Source organism: Gigantopelta aegis, chromosome 5 (genome assembly GCF_016097555.1).
Source record: "Gigantopelta aegis isolate Gae_Host chromosome 5, Gae_host_genome, whole genome shotgun sequence".
Taxonomy (NCBI): Eukaryota; Metazoa; Mollusca; class Gastropoda; order Neomphalida; family Peltospiridae; genus Gigantopelta; species Gigantopelta aegis.
Window position 1 is genome coordinate 24,752,359 of NC_054703.1, and position 24,933 is coordinate 24,777,291.

General features: G+C 40.0%; 1 protein-coding gene across 1 annotated transcript; it reads right to left on the minus strand.

The window, feature by feature from the left end:
• Positions 1-21,154: 21,154 nt before the first annotated feature.
• LOC121373478 (tyrosine-protein kinase SRK3-like) lies at positions 21,155-23,473 on the minus strand. The gene is made up of 3 exons (XM_041500144.1): positions 23,425-23,473; positions 22,804-22,935; positions 21,155-21,622 (listed from the first exon to the last, which is right to left on the minus strand). Exons 2-3 carry the CDS (start codon positions 22,931-22,933, stop codon positions 21,429-21,431), a joined length of 324 nt encoding a protein of 107 aa, XP_041356078.1. The 5' UTR covers positions 22,934-22,935; positions 23,425-23,473; the 3' UTR covers positions 21,155-21,428.
• Between the last annotated feature and the right edge of the window lie 1,460 nt (positions 23,474-24,933).

Sequence of the window (24,933 nt, forward strand, 5' to 3'; positions counted from 1 at the left end):
AATTTCAGTCAGAGTTAACGGCCACTACTCCGATAAAACCGAAATAATTAATGGAATACCACAAGGCTCGGTCCTATCACCAACCTTATTTAACATATTTATTAATGACATAACTAAAGCACTTAATGCTAAAGGTAAGATTAAATCAACCACTCCATTAAACACAGCAATGTTTGCCGATGACTGCGCCATTTGGCGCACAGGCAGAGTAACCAAGAATCTATTTAATTTAATGCAAGCCGATATCGATAAATTAAATAAATGGGCCCTGGACTGGGGCATTAAACTATCTGAAACTAAAACAGTTTGTATGCTATTTAATAAAGTCAACTCGCCAGATAACTTTCAAATAACCTCAAATAATAAACCAATTCCAAGAGTTACCAAATTCAAATTGCTAGGAGTCACCTTCGACTCAAAACTAACCTTTAGTGATCATATTAATGACATTGTCAGACAAGCTAAAAATACTCTAAACCTATTAAGAGCAATCTCAGGCACCAGCTGTGGAGCGCAAACAGAGGCAATGCTTATGGTTTACAAAGCATGTATACTCTCCAGGATAGACTATGGAGCCCAGGCCTACAGTTGCGCCTCCCCAAAGCTACTGCAAAAACTAGATATCATCCAAAACCAAGCTCTTAGAACAATAGCTAAAGTTCCAGCTAATACTAGCGGCCAAAGCCTAGAAGTTGAATTTAACATTATGCCACTTAAATTCCGCCGTAATCTTCAACATCTCAACTACCATCTTAAAATCCATTCGCTTAAATTAGATCACCCAGTTCAGGAACTTACTCCCATAATAGCAAAACCAGGGCTAGAATTTAAAACTAATAAAAAACCCTTAACGATTCATTTGCCTCTAGGGCTAGTAAACTTGAAATAGAGGTAGGAATTGATAACATACCTACCTGTGGCACTATACCATCTCAATCAACCAATTGAATGCCACACTCCATACCTAATTAAAAAAGCTACTGATGAAATCCCTTTCCACCATTTAAGAAAGTCCTGTTTGAAGCCACTGCTAATGAAAATTACCCTGAGCATATCCATATCTACACGGATGGCTACCCCCCCCCCCCCCCCCCCAGATAACGGTAGGGTTCGCTTCGCAATAGTTGAAGAACAACTATCCAAAACCTCTAAACTAGTTAAATACTCCAGGCTGTCAGATAATCTATCAGTCTATACAGCAGAACTGACAGCCATCTACGAGGCGCTAATCTGGATTAAAAATAAACAATACCATAAAAGCGTTATCTTCTCAGATAGTCTTAGCTCCATCCAATCACTTCAAACTAATAAATCTACCAGGCCAGATATCCTCGCAGCTATCCACAATAAACTTCAAGAAATAAACCAGCTTATTCTAACAGTAGTATTCGAATGGGTCCCAGCCCATGTAGGTATAATTGGCAATGAAATAGCTGACTATGGAGCCAAAACTGCACTTTCAATCACTAGTACAATTACAGCACTACCTTTAGGAATATCAGAACTAATGTCAAAAGCAAGAAAACACTACATTAATCAATGGCAGGCAAACTTGGACCTATCAGCCAATACATGACACTATAAATCAAGCCACTAGTCAACTCTATCCGACCTAAACACCTAAAAACTTATGTGGATAAACTAATTACTAAACTAAGCATAGGTAAATCTTCGCAACTCAACAGCTGCTCTTTCACCAAACAAAACCCTGACTGTGAGCATGGTACCCGGGAAGACATGAAACATTATCTCCTGGATTGCACGCTACACAACAGCCAGAGAAAACTAATGATAGAATCAATAACCGAAGCCAACCATAATAAACCAATAACACCTAACTTCCTTCTAAACCCTGATAACTATCTAAAACTCAAAACCTTCAAAGCAGTATATCAATTCGTCCAGTCCACCAAACCAAAACTATAAGGGCCATGCCACCCGCCTTGCCAGCGTTCGGTCAACGCGGACCCCCAACCCGACCAATCGCAGGCAGGATGGGAAAGCGTGACACACCCTCTGGGCTCCTGATAGACATAAAGAAAATGATCACAAACCTCCCGCTTGTACGTCTCCCGGAGGGAAGAGCGACCTTATGCACTCGACCGACATGCACTCCCACCCGGGGGACCAACGGAGGGTAGGTGGCGATCCACAACCAAGATACATAATTAATAGACTGCTTACTCGTTACACCTGTGACTCCCCGGATGGAAAAGCGACCTTATGCAATCGACCATGAACACTCACTCCAACCCGGGGAGAGAACGGTGTAATGACACAAGCAAAATATATGTCTAAACAAACTAGCTACAAACTAGTTACAAATCCATTAATAAATTACCAATTACTCAAAACCACCCGCCTGTACATCCCTTGGATGGAAGAGCGACCTTAAGCACTCGACCAAACAAGCACTCCAACTCGGGGGTCAACGGCGGGGAGGTAGTGAATAGTTGACTAAACCGTTAGATAAAAAACGTCTTTCTTTTTTTTCTTTTCTTTTTTTTTTTTCTTTTTTTTTTTTTTTCTTTTTTTTTAAATTCATTCACAGATACCCTGTTTACAATTAACTGCCCCAATCCAGGGAAAAAGGGACAGGAGGTCTACAAGACCCAGGAATGATACATTAAGAAACTAATAACTATTTTGAATAACCTGAAACTTGACAACATTTGTATAATAGTATATGCATGTAGTATAGAATAAACAGTAATGCTTCTGTGAATTTTTATTTTTTATTTTTTATTTGTTTTTATTAGGGGTTTTTTAAACACACTTTCATACACTACATTCACACCGATATATTATTCTTGATAGCCTTTGGTGTATAGACAAGCTTGGCCCGAATTTAACAAATAATATTGTAATGTTTTAATATTGTAACAGTGGCTTGTACATTGCCCATTCTCTGTTAAAACTTTCATACTCACAGTTACTAAATGCTATATTTTGTTCTATTTGATATCTCGTGTTCAATTCATGTTTAAAATGAATACGATTTGGTTTCATATTTTGTATCTTACATTTATATATATAAAATTTAGCAAGTAATAAAATGAGATCAAACACTTTGTCTGTTTTTATTTTTGTTTTCAATCCCATTAGAACCAGTTCCACACTAAGATTCATATTATAAAGGTGAGTACAAGAAGTGTTTAACCAGTGCATGAGATCTTTCCAGAAAGGCTGAGTAATTTCACAGGTATAGAACAAGTGTACTAAGGTTTCTCTTTCCTTATAACAAAAAGTGCATTTATCGGTTTGGACCACTTTCATTCTTACAAGAAATATATTAGTAGTTAATAACCGCAACAGAATTCGATACTGAAACCATCTGAGTTTTGTATCTTTTGTAGTTTTAAAGACCTTCATAATTTTTTTAGACCACTCTAAGCTGTGATCAAAACACAAATTCCATTTTGTTTTAGCCTTATTTTTGTCATTAGAAGACATTAAAGTATAATATATATGTTTCGTACCACGAGATTTGGAAGTTAGTAAGGTTATCCATACTGTCTGATCATTTGATATATTTGTTTCTTCTTTATCTATAGCCAACAATTTGAGATATTTATTTACTGCTCTTATGATACCATAAAATGTAACAAATTCAGTCCGTATTTGATATAATTCAATAAACTGATCATAAGACAAGAAAGTTCCATTACGATTACATAGGTCGCAAATTTGAGTTACACCTTTAATATGCCAGTCAGAACAGAAGAAATATTTCTTATTAATTTTTATATTGTTGTTATAGAAAATGGGCTCCGTTGAAAATTCTTTAAACGAAGTTATATTGATTTTATTTTGAAGGGCTGCTAAGGCCTGTAAGCAATTTTTCCAAAATTGATTATACATACTATTTGAGATTTTGTTACAAAAACAACTACCAAATATTGTAATGTTTTCCATTCGTGGAAAGTCTGCTAAAAGTATATTTTTCCATTTAGTATCTTTCATTAAAAAGTTTTTAATCCATGTAAGTTTTAAGGAGTCAATAAATGTATATATATTGACCATCCCAAGACCCCCTTCCTTAATCGATTTGCAAATAAGTGCCCGATTCACTCTGTCTTTTATTATTCCATAAAAATTCGAAGAGAGTATTATTGAGTTGGATGAGGAAATCACCTGGGGGATTTGGTAAAGTCAGAAACAAGTAGTTCAGTTTAGAAATAAGCAAATATTTAATAATGGCTATTTTTCCCAGTGGAGTTCTAACTCGATTCATCCATTTATTAATGATTTGTTTTATCTCATATAATCTATTCTTAAAATTCAAATTGACCATTTCTTGAAGTTTCAAACTAAAAGTTATTCCCAATATCTTAAAGTATGTAGGATTCCATTCAATTTTGATATTGGTTAAATATATTGTAGTGCTATTCCTGAGACTTTTCATAATTTGTTTTAAGACCCGATAAGGTAGCAAACTGATTAAGAGTGTCAATAGTATTCATATATGACCTTTCACTACCATCCAAGATAAACTCTGTATCATCAACATACTGACATATAACATTCTCTTCATTTGTAATATTTATACCAGATATATCTTTATTGGTTCTATTCAACCAGGCGAGAATTTCAGCACAGAGCAAGAACAGATAAGGTGAGAGGGGATCACCCTGTCTAACACCCCTTTTTATAGGAAATCAAGGAGATGTATTGCCATTATTTACTAAACATGATGTAATATTATTATAAAAAGTATGTACCCAATGCCTAATCTGTTCTCCAAAACCAAAAACCCCTAAAGTTTTATCAATAAAAGACCATTCTACGGAATCAAATGCCTTTTCAAAATCCACAAGTAGAAGCATACCTGGGATATTATGTATTTCTGTATATGACAAGATATCATAGATTGTTCTCATGTTATCTCCAATATATCTATTTGCCATAAAGCCAGTCTGATGTTTATTTATTAAATTGAGTAAAACAGTTTTAATTCGTTCTGCTATACATGATGATACTAATATATATGATACATTCAAAAGTGATATAGGCCCCCAGTTCTTAATACATGTTTTGGGTTTATCTCCTTTTGGAATGCATGCTATAATGCCTTCTTTTTGTGTTGTTGAAAGTTCTCCTATTTCAAAACTATAATTTATTGATCGTAGCAGAATATAACCAAGGTCTTTCCAAATTGTTTTTTAAAGAACTCTACAGAAAAACCATCTGATCCAGGACTTGTTATTATTCATTTTTTTAAGAGCACTAAGCAATTCTTCATATTTTATAAGACCTTCTAAATTATCTGCATCATCTTTTGAAAGAGTGGGTATGTCAACATCAGGAAAAAGGGATTTCAATTCAATATGTTTCAAAGTGTTTTCTTTAGACTCGTATAGATCTGTATAAAAGCTTGCAGCCTCCCTACATTATTTCTTTAGAGTCTGTAATTAAGACACCATTTTTTTCAAGATGTGTCATTGACTTACTAATAAAATTACGATTCTCAAGGTTACAAAAATATTTACTCGGTTTTTCTCCATCTGAAATCCATTTAGCTCTAGAGCGTATAAATACACCTTGCATTTTTTTGGTTCTAATTGACTCTAGTTCCCTTTTTTTTATCTTCAAATTCTTGAATAGTTTTGTTATCCAAATTAAATTCCAACTGTTCAATTTCCTTTTCAAGATCTTTTTCTCTTTTTTGACATTCTTTCTTTTTATATGCAGAATAAGAAATAGTTTTTCCTCTGATTTCCATCAGTAATACATCTAACAATAATTGATCACTGATAGTATAGTGGAAGTCCTTATCTGGTATCTGTTCCAAATTGATCATTGATAGTATAGTGGAAGTCCTTATCTGGTATCTCTTCCAAATTGATCATTGATAGTATAGTGGAAGTCCTTATCTGGTATCTCTTCCAAATTGATCCTTGATAGTATAGTGGAAGTCCTTATCTGGTATCTGTTCCAAATTGATCATTGATAGTATAGTGGAAGTCCTTATCTGGTATCTGTTCCAAATTGATCATTGATAGTATAGTGGAAGTCCTTATCTGGTATCTGTTCCAAATTGATCATTGATAGTATAGTGGAAGTCCTTATCTGGTATCTGTTCCAAATTGTCTGGGTTATAAACAAGAGCCATATATTGTTTTTTAACCGATAATATTGTATTCTTTATAATGTCTCTATAATTCTTGTCACATAACAGGGAGTTGTTAAACTTCCAGTACGTTTTCTTTTTATCTTGCTTAACAAAACCTAATTTTAGCATTATAAGGGAGTGGTCAGTTCTATATCCAGCTTTAATTTCGGTATCTAGAATATTTAAATATATGTTTTCAGAGATAAGAAAAAAGTCCAATCTCCCTTGTTTAAAAGGATTTTCTTTTTTACGCCATGTATATTGAGTTATTTCAGGGTTGTAGTCTCTCCATATATCAATCAATTCAAGCTCACCTATCATATTTAGGACAGAATCTCTCGCAATAGGATTATTTACATGCAAATAATTGTACATATCTATTTCTGGATTAAGACCCAGATTCCAGTCACCGGCCATAATACAATAATTATTTTCAAATAGTTTGACTTTCTGATTGACAGGAGTATAAAAATCAGTAGAATCATAATTCGGGCCATACAAATGAACTAAGGTCAAACGTGTTTCTTCTATTGTTATATCTACAATTAACAACTTACTTTGTGGGCCTGCATAGATATTATGCACTTTATAATGAAAATTATTATTAAACAATATTGCAACCCCTCTAGATTGTCCGGTACAAGAATTAAAAATACAATCAAATCCCCACTCTGCTCTTATATACAATTCATTTGTTTTTACGAAGTGAGTATCTTGTAGAAAATAAATTGAATATTTTTTAGCCCTAAGAAATTAAAAACGTCCTTACGTTTCTTACTATTATTGAGCCCTGTTACATTCATTGAACAAATAGTAATGGCACTAGCCATTGTTAACAGAAACATAAACTTTATACTTTAAGCCAAGCAGGTCTAGCACCAAGTAGGTTAAAAGGCACCAAAAAGACACATTCAATATTAGAAATGTAATTACTATCATAATACGAAAAAGCATGTAAACAACACTCACACATACAAAACACACACACAGACAAACATAAACATTCAACTTGGTCATCTGGCAAAGCACTGAAGGCACTGGGCAGCCGCAAAAAAACAACAACAAAAAAACACTAACACAAGCTGAGGCCCGCGCTAATTCTCTGTGCTTATAATACATTCTAATTTGACACAGCGAGATAAAAGTTGAAGAATAATAATTTTGGAAAAGACAGGAGAAATTTTTTTTTTTTTTAAATCAATTAACTTGAATACACTCACAGAAGTGTGTATTACTTGATAGCCTAAAATCGGATGCTACGTAATCAGGCTGTATGACGTCATGCTTTTATAGCTCATTATAGGCAAGGGGAGGGGAAAAAAATAAATAATAATAACCCACCTAGTATAGTAGTACAATACAATTCAGTCAACTATGCATCATTGTATGCATTTAGTTTCTACCATCAATTTACTCTATATGCTCCCAATAGTCACAACTGCACACTAATTACCTACCGATGTCATAGGCACTAAAGTTAAAAGGAAACGTTCAAAGTCAGCATCCATTATAAAATAGTTTCATCGTTATACAAATGGAGAATAAAATAAGAAATACAGGCGTAGCTTCCGTCCTGTAATGTTTTGTCCTGTATGAATTCAATCCACAGTACATGAAATTTAAACTGTAATTAAATTAAAGAACGAGTCAAATACTATCAACACGGATCTTGATCCAGACGGATACGCTTCCAGGGTTGTGTAGACAACTTGCGGTAAAGTAGACTGATGTCCGCCCCCTTCTCCGTTATCCTCGTCTGCATGTGGTGTTCTGTTCGAATCCCATATGCTTTTTTCGCGAGTTTGGCTCTGAGTTCCTTGAGTGCTGGAGGTAGATCCGTCCGTATGCTCATCTTCTTCAGCTTCAAATCTTTCCATTTGCCCCACGAAGCTCGTAATACCATTTCTCTGTCGATCGAGCGAACGAACCGATCGATGACTGGGACCGGCCCTTGTTGCTGCCCCGATGTGCCCATGTCGGCTTTTCTTGGAATCCAATGGATGTTAGAAATTAGAATTTCGTTTGCACTGGTAATGTTTCACACATTTTTAAACATCAACCTGACTACTCGCTCTAGTTCCTCGTCACTACCGACAATGCCGTACAGTAAAAAAATTACTTTTCGGGAATGCACTTCACTTTCCAGAAGTCGTTTCTCCATATGATCGAGCTTTTGTTTCATTAAAACAAGTTCCTTATTGTTATCCCCTGCTCGGCTGTTGTAACACCATCAGAAAGCTTGTTAATATCAGCCTTCAATTCATTCATAGAATCCAACAGTTTGTCAGTTTGATTAGCAATGGCTTCCTGTACAAACGTTTTTAATGAATCCATCTCGCTCAATATTTTTGCGTTTTCACTGGAAACTGTTGATCGTTCGGTACAAAAATGTTCAATATTTTGCACAGTGGGTGAACTCCTCGCTTTTGTGCTAACTTTTTTGATGGCATTTATCGCTGTGGTCGTCGATGGCTTGGATTGTCGCGGGTTCCTAACCTTTAGCTGCACGCGGCCATAACGCTAAACCGGAAGTCCCCCGTTAGATAAAAACTTAATAACAAACTAGCAATCATTCAAAACCACCTTCCTGTGCATCCCCTGGATGGAACAGCGACCTTAAGCAACCGACCCACAAGCAATCCAACCCGGGAGTCGACGGAGGGACGGTAGCGAATGATTAATAAACATTAGTATCTTTATTGTAAATATTAATCATGTTCGGAAAATCGTGTTTGGCAATTGGTATATATCACTCCCAAATGTTCAAGTGGCCCTTAAAAGGTCCTTTGGAACACTATCGGGGCTTGATAGCCTCACGAATGCGGAAACAAAATATTTCCGCATCCCTCTAGCGTTGAAATGGACGCCGTCAGCCAAAAAGTCATCTGGATACCATGTAGACAGGGGCACTAGGTCACGCCTTATAGCTTTCTCCAACCTACGATTTACCGCGTTCCTCAATGTATTAAACAAAGCGATAGACATTTGGGGGGATTTCTTTAAAAAAAACCGCCGGCAAATCTCCACCAAGCACACCCGCTCCACCCCCTGGGACAGCAAACGCTGCCGCAGCATCAGTAAGCGCTCAACCAGGTCCTTAGGATCAGTGTTCGGGCCGATGTCATTTCCTCCCAAATGAATTATAGCCAATGTTGGCCTAAACTGCAACAGCTCCTGTACCAAGTCCTCCGGTATGCATACACCCCCCCCCCCCCCCCCCCCCGCCAAAAAATTTACAAGTAGCAGGGACACGCATGTCACCCCGGGTGTGCTGTCCTAGTCATCTAACGTAACTGCTACCAAATATAGCTACTCTCCCCATCCGGAATGGAATGGAATGGAAACTCGTTTAACGTGCCCATATCCACGAAGGTTCAGGCACGCCCACCACGGATCCGACCTCTGACTTCGCCAGTGGAGGGTTCCGTGGGAGGAGGAGGTGGGGGAGGGGGGGGGGGGAGGCAGTTGCGATGATGGGGATAATTATAAGAATTTAGATGGTAAGACCAGTGTTCTAAAGTAAATAACGAGTTAACATAATTATATTGATCAAACATAGACAATTAGCACTGGGGGCCAGCATCCCAAGGGACATACCCTAATGGACAAATAGTGCATTTAGCAGGGGGAGTCCCGGTTTCCCCCGGAGAACAAGAACTATATTGCTGCCCCCCGGGATCAATCCAGAACTTACCGAATGCCACTTAGGACCTGTAACCCGCCAGTAAATAAACGAAACCTTATGATTCTTAACTAGATAATAATATTTGTATTATCAACGTAAGCTACTATAGCTTGTTCCACACTGGTTTTATGTTGGGGGGTGGGGGGATTAAAAAGGGCTATAGGGTTAAATTTAATATTTAGGTCAGAGATTAACTTCTCCAATATGATGCGATGTTTGTTATATGTTTTGCAATAAAATAAGTTTCTAAGTAATTATTAAGTGTTAAATTAGATTGGAGGCTACCCGGATGATTATAATAATTATATATATTAATTTGTTCCGATCGCCGATAAACTGTCACACCCATGACCTCTATGTTAGTATGGGTGACCTTGAGGGGTATGCGAGTATAAGACAGGTCATTTCTGACGTAGATAGCTATTCCTCCCCTATAGGTGCCACTACTATTGTGGAAGAAACCGAAATAGCCTGGGATATTAAAGGAAGTAAACTAGTTTTTTATTTTTAGCTTTATTTAAATTATTATCGGCTAGCCAAGTTTCTTGTATACATATAACATCAATTACAGGTTTATTATTTACAATATAATTTTTAAGTTCGTCTCCGTGTCCGTTGAATTTCAAACCCCTAGCATTCCATTGTAGAATAGCCAAACCTTTAAACAGTTCGATTTTATTATTACTATTATTAACCTTATGTACAGAAATATTAGTTTTACTATGGTTAATATTACTAAGGGGGGGGGGGGGGGGGGTATTTTATTTGTCCTGTCTCCCATAATCGGTATTGAAGCAATACTGGATTAATTTATATTTAATAAAATTAGAATATTAATCCACATTATGGTGGCTAGGAGTGGAAACAGGAGTGTGCTTGGCCATTCTACCAGTGTACCAATATAAATTGTTAGGTAAGACACTTGGTTCACTAATGGAAACTCCTAGGTGTTGTTTGAAAGATAGACATGCTGCGTGGGTAGCCGATATAACATCCTCCTCACTGACGTTCCCTTTAATAGTGGCCCCCAAGGAGCCGTCCAGAAACAATCCAGTCAGGATGCGCATTAATTGAACTGCCGTGACTGGCTGGTCCGGGCCGGTTATATTTCTGTTTTTAATCAGGGGAGGGGGAGGATTAGAATAGGCGCCCCTAACATTAATGTTATTCGGTCTGGAATGGGGGTAGGGGTTGGGCGGGGCAGGACCAGATGTGTGTCTAGTACGTATGACTGGGACTCGTGGAACACCAGAAGTCGGCGCGGACGACTCCCTTGGTTTGTAGTTGAGCAATCTCATGGCCTCCTTGTAGTGACTGCATTCTTGGCTATGTATGAAATGCTGGCCTCTACAATTAGCACATTTTAATGGCTTAGTACATGGATTGTCCAGTCCGCGCTTGGGATGCTTGTCCCCACACCTGAAACATACCGGATCCCCCCTCGACCTACACTTCCTGACATTATGTCCCCATCTCTGGCACTGAGCACATGTTATTGGTTTGGGCCGGAACAACAGCAGTGGGTAGGCCTGATGTTGTTAAAGAAATTAAGTCTACACAATTATTGGGTTTTTTAAGGAGAATGTCCCAGAATCCATTTCTCCATACTGTTACATGCTTTATTTCTAAGTCTGGGTTTTCTTTCATTAGAATATTTTGAAGTTGAGTAGCAGACATCGGTCCGGGTGGCATCCTGACCAGACGTCTGCTAGAGAAATCCTGAATGTTATCTGTTTTAGTGGGTTTGGGGCCGACCACTGTGAACAGGGTTGGATCGGCAGCTCCTTCACTATGTTGGGGGGGGGGGGGGCGACCCGAGATCCGCCCCTGGCAGGTTCCACCCCTTTATAAAAAGTATCGGGCAACTGAGTGCCCGTGGTTGGTGGAGTGGAGCTATGAGGTTTATTAGGGAGGGGGGGGGGGGGTATTCGTCTTCGAACACTGGAGAAGATTTCTTTTTTTTTTAAGGGGATCACCCCCGGCCTGAGTGGACTTTAAAATTGGTCTTTTTTTGTGTGGTGGGGACTGTTTATCTGGTTGGTACAAAAATCTTGTCTGACTGGGTCCTTGTTATGATCAGTAAATTGAAGACTTCTTTTGATTTGTTTATGTTTCACCTCTGTGAATCATCTAATTTATTGGTGGGTTTAGTGCTTGGAATGGGACCAGAGATGGTACACGGCTCGCCACCCCAAATACCCTCACCAACGAAAGGAAGGTCGGCGGTTGAGGGGACAGAGACACTAGTGCTCGATTTGTCACCACTGACTTTCGGTGTGAGCACTCTAACACTAGGTGTAGATGTTACTTTAGGTTCGGAAGTGTCAACTTTCCCCGAAGTATGCTCGTTAGTATGATCCGACCTCCCGACAGTCTCCGGATGGCACCGGAGACTGCCGAGTGGTCCGATCGACAACAGGAGACCGCGTGGTGGGGGGGGGGGGGGGGGGGGGGGGGGGGTGGGGGGGTGTAAAGTTTTAACGTGCATATATACCACGAAGGTTTCACGCACGCCTATCATGGGCTTAATCTCTGACTTCGCCAGCGACTAAGTCCAGGACGGGGGGGGGGGGGGGGGGGGGGGGGGTAAGTTTAAAGTGCTGTAATTGGCTGAAGTTCGATTCCTTGGTTCTACCTATCAAAACCTAAGTCTACGGAGAATAACTGCATCCCAATCATGTCCGGACTAAGAAATTAAATCCAAAAGTAAGTGTGACTGCTCGGCCTAAAATGAATGAATGAATGTTTAACGACACCCCAGCACGAAAAATACATCGGCTATTGGGTGTCAAACTATGATAATGCAAATAAATAAAGTGATGATCAACATCAATATAAAAATTCAAGGTTTAAACAAAAACAGTGTAAAGAACTGTGCCAAAAATACAAATACAAATATCACAGAATTTTACGGACACCGAATTTTACTCTAAACTTCAATTTGTGCTGTATTGGCCATTCTCAAAGAGAATGTTACACCCCTGCACCACGGTGAGGTTACAGCACGCGCAGGGGCTCGGCCTAAAAGGTTTTAAGGTGATTTGAGCAATTGAACGGGCGCCAAAATTAAGTGCGTTGGACTATTTATAAAAAAATAAACATAAAATTTTGAACCGCGGCCAATATTTTTTTAAAGTCCAACTAAGCCCAAAAAGGAGGTTACCTGTCCTAGGTAAGGTTGGTCTACGTTGAGGGGTGTTGAAAATGGGCAGAATTTTGAAAATAGCAATTAGTAAAGAAGTTAATAGGTTAAATAAAAAAATAAAAAAAGGTTACAAGCCAAAAATAAAAAAGAATTGACTGCTCGGCCGAATATTTACATAATTTGGAGCATTTTAGAAGGACAGTCCAAAATTAAATAAGAGAAAGAAGGGAGGATCAGAATATTTAATAATATTTAAAAAAAAGAAGTAATTTCGACATAAAATTTTGAACGCAGATCTAAAAGTTTAAAGTCCGATCGATATGTCCACGCGAGTGGCATCTACGGGGAGGTGATGATGTTCCTCTCCTCAAAGTTAGGCACCAGTCTCCTGTAGCTGTGGGTGCTAAGGCAGTGGACCATATGTGGGTACTGGGCGCCGATGACGATCTTCATGATTCTGTGGATGGTGTTGTTATCCATGTCATGGCTAAGGAATCCCTGTCGGTAAAGATCATCCCGGCGCGACGTCACTACTATAGCTTCCACTCCCCGTAGTTTGACCGTGTGGATGGCGACCTGGTGGCCGTCGGGAAACGTCTTGAAGTTTTTCTCGTAGACCCCGCCTGGCAGTCTGTCGGGGTCCGTGACGTCTCACCCAAGTACTTAGAGTACTGGCCTTTGATCTTCCGCGCTGCCACTCTCCAGTCACCCGAAGAGGAAGTAGAAGGCCGCGTCTTGGCTGGGTGGTCCCCGGGGGGGGGGGGGGGGAGGGGTCACGGCCTTCCTCTTGACAGCCCCAACATCCAGAGTCGCCGTCGCGGAGTCCCCCGTGGGTGGGGGTCTCGACGCAGACGAACGACTAGCGGGAACAGGTGACGCTGGTCGCGGTGCACTGGTTGGCTGCTCCACTTTCCGCATCTGAACAGTCGGTCCGGCTGGTTGGCGAGTCGCCTCCCGTCGATAGTTACGTATTATTAGTATGTGTGCGTATGTCTGAAGTATATTTGTGTGTCAGTCCTAACTGACTCCCTGGCTATGATGAAACTTTATTGATAAACAAAATAAATTATGCTAGAGCACTCTGTTTTTTTTAACCAATACTCACACTACAAGGGGAACTCCCTTCAAATTAGATAGCTAGGCTAGTATAACTCCCCCCCTATCCTTGTAGTTCATTATAAATCCAAGGAGAGGGTGGAGGGGTGGCTCCGAAAGGACGTTGGAAAACAATAGATTAGGGACATAGGACAGTAGGAACAACCTTAACACCAAAATAGGATTCACATACAGATAGCATGCACATCACATCAGTACACAGAATGCATTGACTAATGATAACAATGCATCCGCACCCATGTAATGGCCCAGCACGTATTCTAATAAGGAGCTGGGCAAAAGAATACCAGCTCCGAGTACACAACTGCACTGCACCCAGGGGAAGCTGGACAAAAACATATCAGCCTACCCTACCCAATCCCAAATACTTGCTGCTGGTACTTTACTTGGCGACACAGGAGATAATCAAAACAACGGCTACAAGAACAACAACAACGTCGGGAACCCCCGGAACAACTGCCTTGCCTACCGGTGTCTACACAATTGCACGAGTCTTCCCTGGGTTGTCATGCCACGACCAGAAGCGGTCGGGTCCTTATCAGGGCCCTACGGGCAACCTAGGGAGACAACCAGCATCATAGAGGTCAATAACTAACGAGCTACTCTCGATTCACTAATATCAAAACCTATACTAGCTCGGCCATTTATCTTTCGACCGACCGTTCAAAATTGCGTCAAATTTCCTCAATCAAAACTGTGCACCCTTTTCTCTTTGGCATTAACGGCTCCATTCAAAATTCCATAGCACCACCACCACCCCCACCCGCCTGCTACCGATTTGATCGGACTGCTGGTGCTCCCTTGAACCTGCCAGTGCAGGCGGTCCCTCCTCTCCACTCCCCCCCCCCCCCCCCTCACACTTTTCCTGTCATGGACAGAGGAGCCGGCCAAGGCCGGCTCTTGTGCCCACGACAAGCGTGCGCTACAACAGCTTGTTCTGAATGTGCACGTAAAACCCTATGACATGACCTGATCTGCTCCCACGGCCCATACACAATTGCATCAAGTCTCCCCTAGGCTGTCATGCCACAATCTGAACAGATCAGGCCCTTTTAAGGGCCCCTATGGGCAACCTAGGGAGATCTGTCAATATCAGCTAGTTCCATCTAACGAGCTACTCTCGGACTACTAAGCTTCCAAAACTATACGTAGCTCCCTATCTTTGTCTTTTGGTAGACCGTTCAAAATTGCGCCTAATCTTCCATAAAAATGCGCACCCAGTCTCTTTGGCTTAATCCTACGGTACATTCCAAATTTCATATCACCATACGACACTCTGCCTGTTACCGGCTAAGGTAGGACTGCTGGTGCTCTCTTGCACCTGCCAGTGCAGGCAGTGCCCATCCAACCCACCCCACCCCTTTTCTGTCCTGTCCTGGACGGAGGAACCGGTCGAGGCCGGCACCTGCGCCAATGACGGGCGTGTGCTACAACAGCTTACTCTGAATGTGCACGTTAAACACTCCCACCTGATCTGCTCCCACGGACACCCATTCTTGCTCCAGCTCTCAGCCGAAGATGTCCTCTGCAGCTAAGCAGCTTGAAGTCGCGCCATGCTGTCAATCTCCCCCTACTGTTGCGGTCAATGATCTAGAGTTTTGGTACGTTGACAGAGTTCCAACTGTCACAGAAGGGAGGGAAGGCCTTCGTAGATAGAGACGGACGAGGAGGACTGGAACAGCACAAACGGCACCGGAGGGAGGGGGGGGGGGACCAAAGCCGGTGGCTACTCCACCGGTAGCGGCCAACGCCGTGGACACCGACCCCTCCACGACGCAGACATGCCAGTCCGCATCAGATTGAAGTGGACCCGCCGGCCCGACCTTACTCTCCAGACCCCACGGTACGAAACCCCCACCATCCAGACCCAGCGCAGAGGGACACCGACCAGCTGGCAAGCTCGGCACGGCCACATCTGCGGTAAGGCGCTGTGTCAACCAGACAGGGACCAAGCCCCTGGTTGTGTACGCCCCAGCGATAGAGCAGCTGCCGACAACGCCAACCAGAGGGATCTTTCCACACCGGTACGACCAACAACGTGGCAGCTTCCACATCAGCACCTTGGAATCCCGTACCGGCACACTGAGTACCATGCTGACGATGCAGCGCGACGGTGTCTTCCAGCAGGCATACGTGGGGGAGGGCTCCACACACCGCCAGACCCACGACATGCTGCGCAGGGTGTTCGCGCAGCACTCCGGGGACGTCGTCATCCGGTACCAGAGGGAGCTGCGTCACTTACCCAGCTTTGACGCCTGAGCACCACCTTAGCCCTTAGTTCGTATAGGTCGGTACGTTTAGACTAAATTTAAAAATCCGACACTCTATAAGTTTTGGCTGAACTGTTCAGATTAGCGTTCAATCACCATACCTTTTTCGGACGCAAACTTTTCGTCTTAATTCTGAGATATTTCAAAATTTTACCGCCTCCTCTTCCGCTTTGCCTCGGTCCATTAAAAACCGGTCTTCTACGCTCCTTCAGTGCCCAAGTTGTAAGTGAGAATCCCGCCCCCCCCCCCCCCCCCCCCCTCCTTTTTTTTTAAAGCAAGAGCTTGTTTAGGAAGAACTTGCGCCCACGACAGGCGTGCGCTACAACAGCTTGTTCTGAATGTGCAAGTTAAACTCTTTGAGCTGACCTGATCTGACCTGCTCCCACGGAAAATATATTGAAAAACAAAACAAATGTCATGCTCCCCCGGAAAGTATATTGAAAAATAGAAGAATATTTATTTTGCATATTTCCCTCCATCTCACCTCTTTTCACCCCACCACGACACAAGAAAGCAAGAAATGTTTTATTTAACGACGCACTCAACAGATTTAATTTACGGTTATATGGCATCAGACATATGGTTAAGGACCACCCAGATTGTGAGAGGAAACCCGCTGTCGCCACTTCATGGGCTACGCTTTCCGATTAGCAGCAAGCGATCTTCTATTTGCACTTCCCACAGGCAGGATAGAACAAACCATGGCCTTTGTTGAACCAGTTATGGATCACTGATCGGTGTAAGTGGTTTACACCTACCCACTGAGACTTGCAGAGCACTCACTCAGGGTTTGGTGTCGGTATCTGAATTAAAAATACCATGCCTCGACTGGGATCCGAACCCAGTACCTACTAGCCTGTAGACCGATAGCCTTACCACGACGTCACCGAGGCCGGTTCCCACCGCGACACGTTATAATTATAATTTCCTGTCGCCCCATAACACGAATAGACAATGCTTTTGCCCCTCCTTCTAACTGTGCCCCATACCCCATAAAATCCTGGTCATGCTTCGTCTGAAATGTTCTTGGTGCAGGAAAGGTTTTCAACTACAACCCTCGATCCCACCTCCAATACACGCGTTTACACTCAATTAAGGTTTCACGCCTTTTCTTCTTCTTTCTCTTCTTATCTTCTTCTACTTCTTTCTCTTCTTATCTTCTTCTTCTACTTCTTTCTCTTCTTATCTTCTTCTTCTACTTCTTTCTCTTCTTATCTTCTTCTTCTTCTTTCTCTTCTTATCTTCTTCTACTTGTTCTTTCTCTTCTTATCTTCTTCTTCTACTTCTTTCTCTTCTTATCTTCTTCTACTTCTTTCTCTTCTTATCTTCTTTCTTCTTCTACTTCTTTCTCTTCTTATCTTCTTCTTCTTCTTCTTTTCTTCTTATCTTCTTATCTTCTTATCTTCTTCTTCTTCTCTTCTCTTCTTCTTCTTCTTCTACTTCTTTCTCTTCTTATCTTCTTCTTCTTCTTTCTCTTCTTATCTTCTTCTTCTTCTTTCTCTTCTTATCTTCTTCTACTTCTTTCTCTTCTTATCTTCTCTACTTCTTTCTCTTCTTATCTTCTTCTTCTACTTCTTTCTCTTCTTATCTTCTTCTACTTCTTTCTCTTCTTATCTTCTTCTTCTTCTTTCTCTTCTTATCTTCTTCTTCTTCTTTCTCTTCTTATCTTCTTCTTCTTCTTCTTTCTTCTTCTACTTCTTTCTCTTCTTATCTTCTTCTTCTTCTTTCTCTTCTTATCTTCTTCTACTTCTTTCTCTTCTTACTTCTTTCTCTTCTTATCTTCTTCTCTTCTCTTCTTCTTTACTTCTTTCTCTTCTTCTTTACTTCTTTCTCTTCTTATCTTCTTCTCTTCTTTCTCTTCTTATCTTCTTCTTCTTTTCTTTCTCTTCTTATCTTCTTCTTCTTCTTTCTCTTCTTATCTTCTTCTTCTTCTTTCTCTTCTTATCTTCTTCTACTTCTTTCTCTTCTTATCTTCTTCTCTTCTTTTCTCTTCTTATCTTCTTCTTCTTCTTCTTCTTTCTCTTCTTCTTCTTCTTCTCTTCTTCTTCTACTTCTTTCTCTTCTTATCTTCTTCTACTTCTTTCTCTTCTTATCTTCTTCTTCTTCTTTTCTTCTTCTTCTTCTTTCTCTTCTTATCTTCTTCTACTTCTTTCTCTTCTTATCTTCTTCTACTTCTTTCTCTTCTTCTTCTCTTCTTCTCTTCTTCTTCTACTTCTTCTCTTCTTATCTTCTTCTTCTACTTCTTTCTCTTCTTATCTTCTTCTTCTTTCTCTTCTTATCTTCTCTTCTTCTTTCTCTTCTTATCTTCTTCTACTCTTCTTTCTCTTCTTCTTCTACTTCTTTCTCTTCTTTCTTCTTCTTCTTCTTTCTTCTTTCTTCTTCTTATCTTCTTCTTCTTTCTCTTCTTATCTTCTTCTTCTACTTCTTTCTCTTCTTACTTCTTTCTCTTATCTTCTTTCTTCTTTCTCTTCTTATCCTTTCTTCTTCTTTCTTTCTCTTCTTATCTTCTTCTCTGTCTTATCTCTTCTTCTTCTTCTTTCTCTTCTTTCTTCTTCTTCTTCTTCTTTCTCTTCTTCTTCTTCTTCTTCTTCTTCTTTCTCTTCTTCTCTTCTTCTTCTTCTTTTCTTCTTATCTTCTTCTTCTCTTCTTTCTCTTCTTTCTTCTTCTTCTTTCTTTCTTATCTTCTTACTTCTTCTTCTTCTTCTTTCTCTTCTTCTCTTCTTTCTTTTCTTTCTTTTCTTCTTATCTTTCTACTTCTTTCTTCTTCTTTTCTTCTTATCTTCTTCTACTTCTTTCTCTTCTTATCTTCTTCTTCTTCTTTCTCTTCTTATCTTCTTTTTCTTCTTTCTCTTCTTATCTTCTTCTTCTTCTTTCTCTTCTTATCTTCTTATCTCTTCTTTCTTTCTCTTCTTATCTTCTTCTTCTTCTTTCTCTTCTTATCTTCTCTTCTTCTCTTCTTTCTCTTCTTATCTTCTTATCTCTTCTTCTTCTTTCTCTTCTTATCTTCTTCTTCTTCTTCTTTCTCTTCTTATCTTCTTCTTCTTCTTTCTCTTCTTATCTTCTTCTACTTCTTTCTCTTCTTATCTTCTTCTTTCTTCTTCGTTCTTTCTCTTCTTATCTTCTTCTTCTTCTTCTTCTCTTCTCTCTCTTCTTCTTCTTCTCTTCTTCTTCTATCTTCTTCTACTTCTTTCTCTCTCTTATCTTCTTCTTCTTTCTTCTTCTTCTTTCTCTTCTTATCTTCATTTTCTTCTTTCTCTTCTTATCTTCTTCTTTCTTCTTCTTTCTCTCTTCTTATCTTCTCTATCTTCTTCTTCTCTTCTTCTTATCTTCTACTTCTTTCTTCTTATCTTCTTCTTCTTTCTCTTCTTATCTTCTTCTTCTTCTTTCTCTTCTTATCTTCTTCTTCTTCTTTCTCTTCTTATCTTCATCTTCTTCTTTCTCTTCTTATCTTCTTCTACTTCTTTCTCTTCTTATCTTCTTCTTCTTCTTTCTCTTCTTATCTTCTTTTCTCTTTCTTTCTTCTTTCTTCCTCTTTCTCTTCTTTTCTTCTTCTTCTTCTAAATGTTCTCTACGTCGTTCATGACCTACTTCTTCTTTCTCTTCTTATTTTTTCTACTTCTTTCTCTTCTTATCTTCTTTCTTCTGATTTCTCTAAAAATAATTCTCTTAATTTGTCTTTCTCTTCTTATCTTCTTCCCTTTCTCTTCGCATCTTCTTCTTCTTCTTTCTCTTCTTATCTTCTTCTTCCTTCTTTCTCTTCCCCCCTTTCAGCTACTTCTTTCTCTTTTAACACTTCTCTTACTTTCCCCCTACTTCTTCTTCACTTATCTTTTCTTCTACAATTCTTCTTTCTCTTCACTTCACTTCTTTCTCTTCTTATCTTCTTCTTCACTCTTCATCTTCACTTCTTTCTTTCACACTTCTTTCTCTTTCACTACTTCTTTCTCAATCTTCTTCTTCCTTTCTCTTCTTACTATCTTCAATTCTTCTTCTTTCTCTTCTTATCTCTTCTGATTCATCAAAGATTAGTACCGCCGGGCGATTTTTTGTTCAAGACATGTTTTATACAATTATTCACTTTCAGATAGCGGGAACAGCACTGGTTGGGTTACTATAAATAGATGACAAACCAATTGTAGAGTATTTAAATATTTATTATACATTTTTATGGGTTTTTCTATTTTTCTATGAAATATAATAACAAGCATTAGAGACACTATGTGTAACATCAACTGAACTAAACAAAATAATAATATTACTAATAATCCCATAGCTAGTTGGTTTTGTACAAAATCTAGTACCCCCCCCCCCCCCCTCCCCACACACACACACACACACACACCCTACGTCCCTGTTCCTGTCTATGGGATGGTGCATATAAAAGATCCCTTGCTGCTAATCCAAAAAGAGTAGCCCATGGAGTGGCGATAGCGGATTTCCTCCCTCAATATCTGTGTGGTCCTTAACCATATGTCCAGTGCCATATAACCGTAAATAAAATGTGTTGAGTGCGTCGTTAAATAAACCATTTCCTTCCTTCCAAATAATATGATGATGCACCTATACGCAGTTAGACACAAAAAATAATGAAGTCTCTTCCGTCTCTCCATCCTGCTCACTCGTTCGCTCACATTTTGTTTCAGTCTCTGTCTGTCTGTCTCTCTCTCTCTCTCTCTCTCTCTCTCTCTCTCTCTCTCTCTCTCTCTCTCTCTCTCTCTGTCTCTCTCTGTGTGTGTGTGTGCGTGTGTGTCTCTCTCTCTGTGTCTGTCTGTCTGTCTGTCTCTCTCTCTGTGTCTGTCTGTCTGTCTGTCTCTCTCTCTCTCTCTCTCTCTCTCTCTCTCTCTCTCTCTCTCTCTCTCTCTCTCTCTCTCTCTCTCTCTCTCTCTCTCTCTCTCTCTCTCTCTCTCTCTCTCTCTCTCTCTCTCTCTCATCATTTATCCCTGAATATCTTCGTTTGTTAGCATCTGTTTTCGCTCTATTTTGTCCTAGATGTTTTGTGAGACCCTATCATGAGTACCGATATCTCTCAGTAACTTTCTGTTGATAGACAGTTGTTTTCATTGTTCAACAATATCAGCTGGAATTATTTTCTTTATATATTTAAGGCTCATTAGAGCATTCGTCGACAAATGTGTTATAGAGGTGTTGAAAGGTTGGTCTTGCTTCGGGATTGTCATTCCAACATTTGAGCATTGTCTCGTAGTACCAGTCTGGACATCCGATGGCGGAGTCAGTGGGCTTAGGCATCCGGTAGCCATTGTATATGTTCGGGATCACCTCAGCATTTGTCATTCCTGAAAATAAAACAAGAGAGAAATGCTAAATCAAAAAAACTAAAGGATCTTTTCTTCTATTTTCTCATCGACAGGGGAAAAAACAAGAGTTTGTTTTGTTTAAGAATACTACTAGAGCATATTGATTTATTAATCATCGGCTATTGGATGTCGAGTATTTGATAAATTTGACCGACTAATTTTTTTTTTCATTAATAGCAAGGTATCTTATATATGCACCATCCCACAGACAGGATAGCAAATGCCAGGACATTTGATATACCAGTCGTGGTGCACTGGCTGGGACGAGAAATAGCCCAATGGGTCCACCGATGGGGATCGATTCTAGAGCGACCGCGAATCAAGCGAGCGCTTTACCACTGGGCTTCGTCTCGCCCCGACAGGATATGAAATACAGGTATTACAGGTTCTGGTGTATAAATCGTAGAGCTACTGGTAGTCTGGACATGGATGGGGGGGGGGGGGGGGGGGGGGATGTTCGGGAGCATTTGTCATTCCTGAAAATAAAACAAGAGAGAAATGCTACAAAAAAACTAAAGGATCTTTTCTTCTATTTTCTCATCGACAGGGGAAAAAACAAGAGTTTGTTTTGTTTAAGAATACTACTAGAGCATATTGATTTATTAATCATCGGCTATTGGATGTCGAGTATTTGATAAATTTGACCGATAGCAAGGTATCGATCCTACTGGCTGGGACCCATCGTGTCTCAGAATCAAAGTGCGCTTTCTCCTGAAAACAACATCCTGCCAAAACGAAACATCCTACGACCCATAGTTCGAGCAAATTGATTTATTAACCATAGGCTATTGGATATGAAACATTTGGTAATTTTGACATATAGTCTTTGAGAGTAAACCCGCTGCATTTTTCCATTAGTAGCAAGGGACCTTTTATAGGCATCCGACATTTTACTACAATATCATATATACCTAAACTACCATCACCGGTAGCTAATCAAAGGAAATCCGTGCATTTTTTCCCTAATGCAGCAAGGGATCTTTTACATGCATTTTCCCATAGGCAGAAAAACACATACCACGTCCTTTGACCAGTTGCGATGCACTGGTTGGAACGAGAGAACAAATATCATTATCATCATCATCATCATCATCGTAGCAAAACCACTCTTATCTTTATCATCTGCAGTGAATACATTTCATATTTAAAGGCAGGCCTACCCGCATATGGAACTCGTCCAAGTGTGATCATTTCATACATGAGTACACCAAATGACCAGACGTCCGATTTGATAGAAAATTCGTTTTTCAGCGCAGCTTCCGGTGCTGTCCATTTGATTGGGAACTTCATTTCTGAAAGAAAAAAAGTATCACAAATAAAATACGTTCGTTATGATAACGGACGGATAGATGAATGTGTGGATGGATGGACAGTTGGATAGATGGACGGATGTATGGACACACTGACAGATAGATGGACCGACGGATGTATGTGTTAATGAAGAAAATCTTCTGGGGTTCTTTTTCTCGTTTTTTGGGGGGGTTTTGGGTTGTGTTTTTTTTAAACCGCCACAAACATTTAGCACAGAGACAAATAATTATATTGTTTTGGACATTACACACATGGATGATGACGAGATGGATGGTAAAGCCGCAGTATTTCCATTTCAGTATGGGACTATAGGACAGGGTCGTGCTGCACGCTGGCTGTCAGATGAGATATATCGGTATCACCCGAGCCCGGGGTACACGAAACCTGCAGTGCATGCCGGGTAATCGTTGGGATGTAGAAGTGGAGAGTATACTAACCCTAAAGATGAGAGGATGTTCAGTTATACGTACGTCCACGCAGGGTTTGATTTGCGTCTTCACTTATTAGTTTGGCAAGTCCCCGAAGGCTAACTCAACAATACTGAATCTAAATTCTATGCCTCTGGCGTTGTTTAGAAGCCGAGACTGGAACCAGGTAACCAGGAAGTAAAGGTAGAACACCAATGTTCTGTCTTTTGAATGAATATTAAAACTGTTAAAGAGAAGATACACGTTTAATATTCGTTGAAAAACCCGCCCATCGGCATCTGTTCAACATAGCCACTTTTTCAGTTTTCCGGAAAACATGTCACTTATTAATATTAATGAGGCGATGTAACCGCGCTGATTGGCTGCACGCCAGTCATCAGACTCTAGATCCGACACTACATTCGGATTAACGAGAACACCCTTTCCACGTGTCAACTTAATATTGTCACTGTAACCAATAAACTGTCCGATACCAATTGCAATAGCCATTCCCAGCGGAAAAGTCGCTATAATTCACGTTTTGGATGTTTGAAAGAAACGATACAGGTCGAGAGGGCGGCATGACACACAGTTGAATGCTTACACACCTGGTCTGTTCGAAGATACAGCCATAAATCTAACCGAGTCTAATAAAATAGTGATAATGATAATTTAGGACACAATAGTAATTGCCATTTACCGATCTAATTCACAAGGAACACAAGAAGTGTTTGTTAGCCGTTATTGAAGATGTGTAATGACTCGTGGCCACAAAGTGATTGATGGTACTTTTTTTTTTTCATTTGAACCCGGTCCAAAGTGGCGGTAAAAAACGGTAACACATACGAATGCCGTATTTCTTTCCGTTATATCTGCAGAGTAATATCACCGTTTGAAATGGGTAACCCCAACCAGGGTAAAGCCCGCCTGTGAATTGACTTTGAAACACAAAGTTACTTTAATAAATGACAGTCCCGGTTGAAGGTCAACGCCCGCTTTCAGAGAAAACTCGGTATCGGAAAAGTTAGCCAGTACAGTTAATAATGAAAAGAAATGCAGAGATTTTTTGGATGGCCTACGAGAAAATAAAGATAATGATCGATAACTGGAGTTATGTGTACGTGTCTTTCCCATAGAACAGCCTGAATACATTATGGTCGGAAATGGTTTCACACCATGGCTGCGCATCAAGATGGTACCGATTGCAGGCCCATGTTACAAATGAAAGCTTTTGAAATAATTTCATACTGAACCTGTTGAATTTGGGGGGTGCAGACAAGTGAGTATATTTGTACGGTTACATTTCATGTTGACAAATATAGTTATGTAATTCAACTAAATATTTGTAGTGACATTTCTTTTGGTTGTTTTGTTGTTTTAAATCACTTTGTATCCCCACAATTCACAATTTTAAAATTTCTTAAAACTATCTAAATGTTAGGTAATTCGGTAATAGGACCAATATTAAGACCAATTTTATAAGTAGGGTTTAATAAGGTTTATGTATATTAATATATATATATATATATATATATATATATAAATTATATTTTATATATTTAGTTATATGGT

What these genes read in the sequence shown, in the direction of transcription:
- LOC121373478 (XM_041500144.1), bottom strand. Translation starts at nt 22,933, where the DNA reads ATGAAGTTCCCAATCAAATGGACAGCACCGGAAGCTGCGCTGAAAAAC. An exon ending in TGGACGAGTTCCATATGCGG is followed by an intron (nt 21,623 to 22,803) that starts GTAGGCCTGCCT and finishes TTTTATTTTCAG; the next exon opens with GAATGACAAATGCTGAGGTG.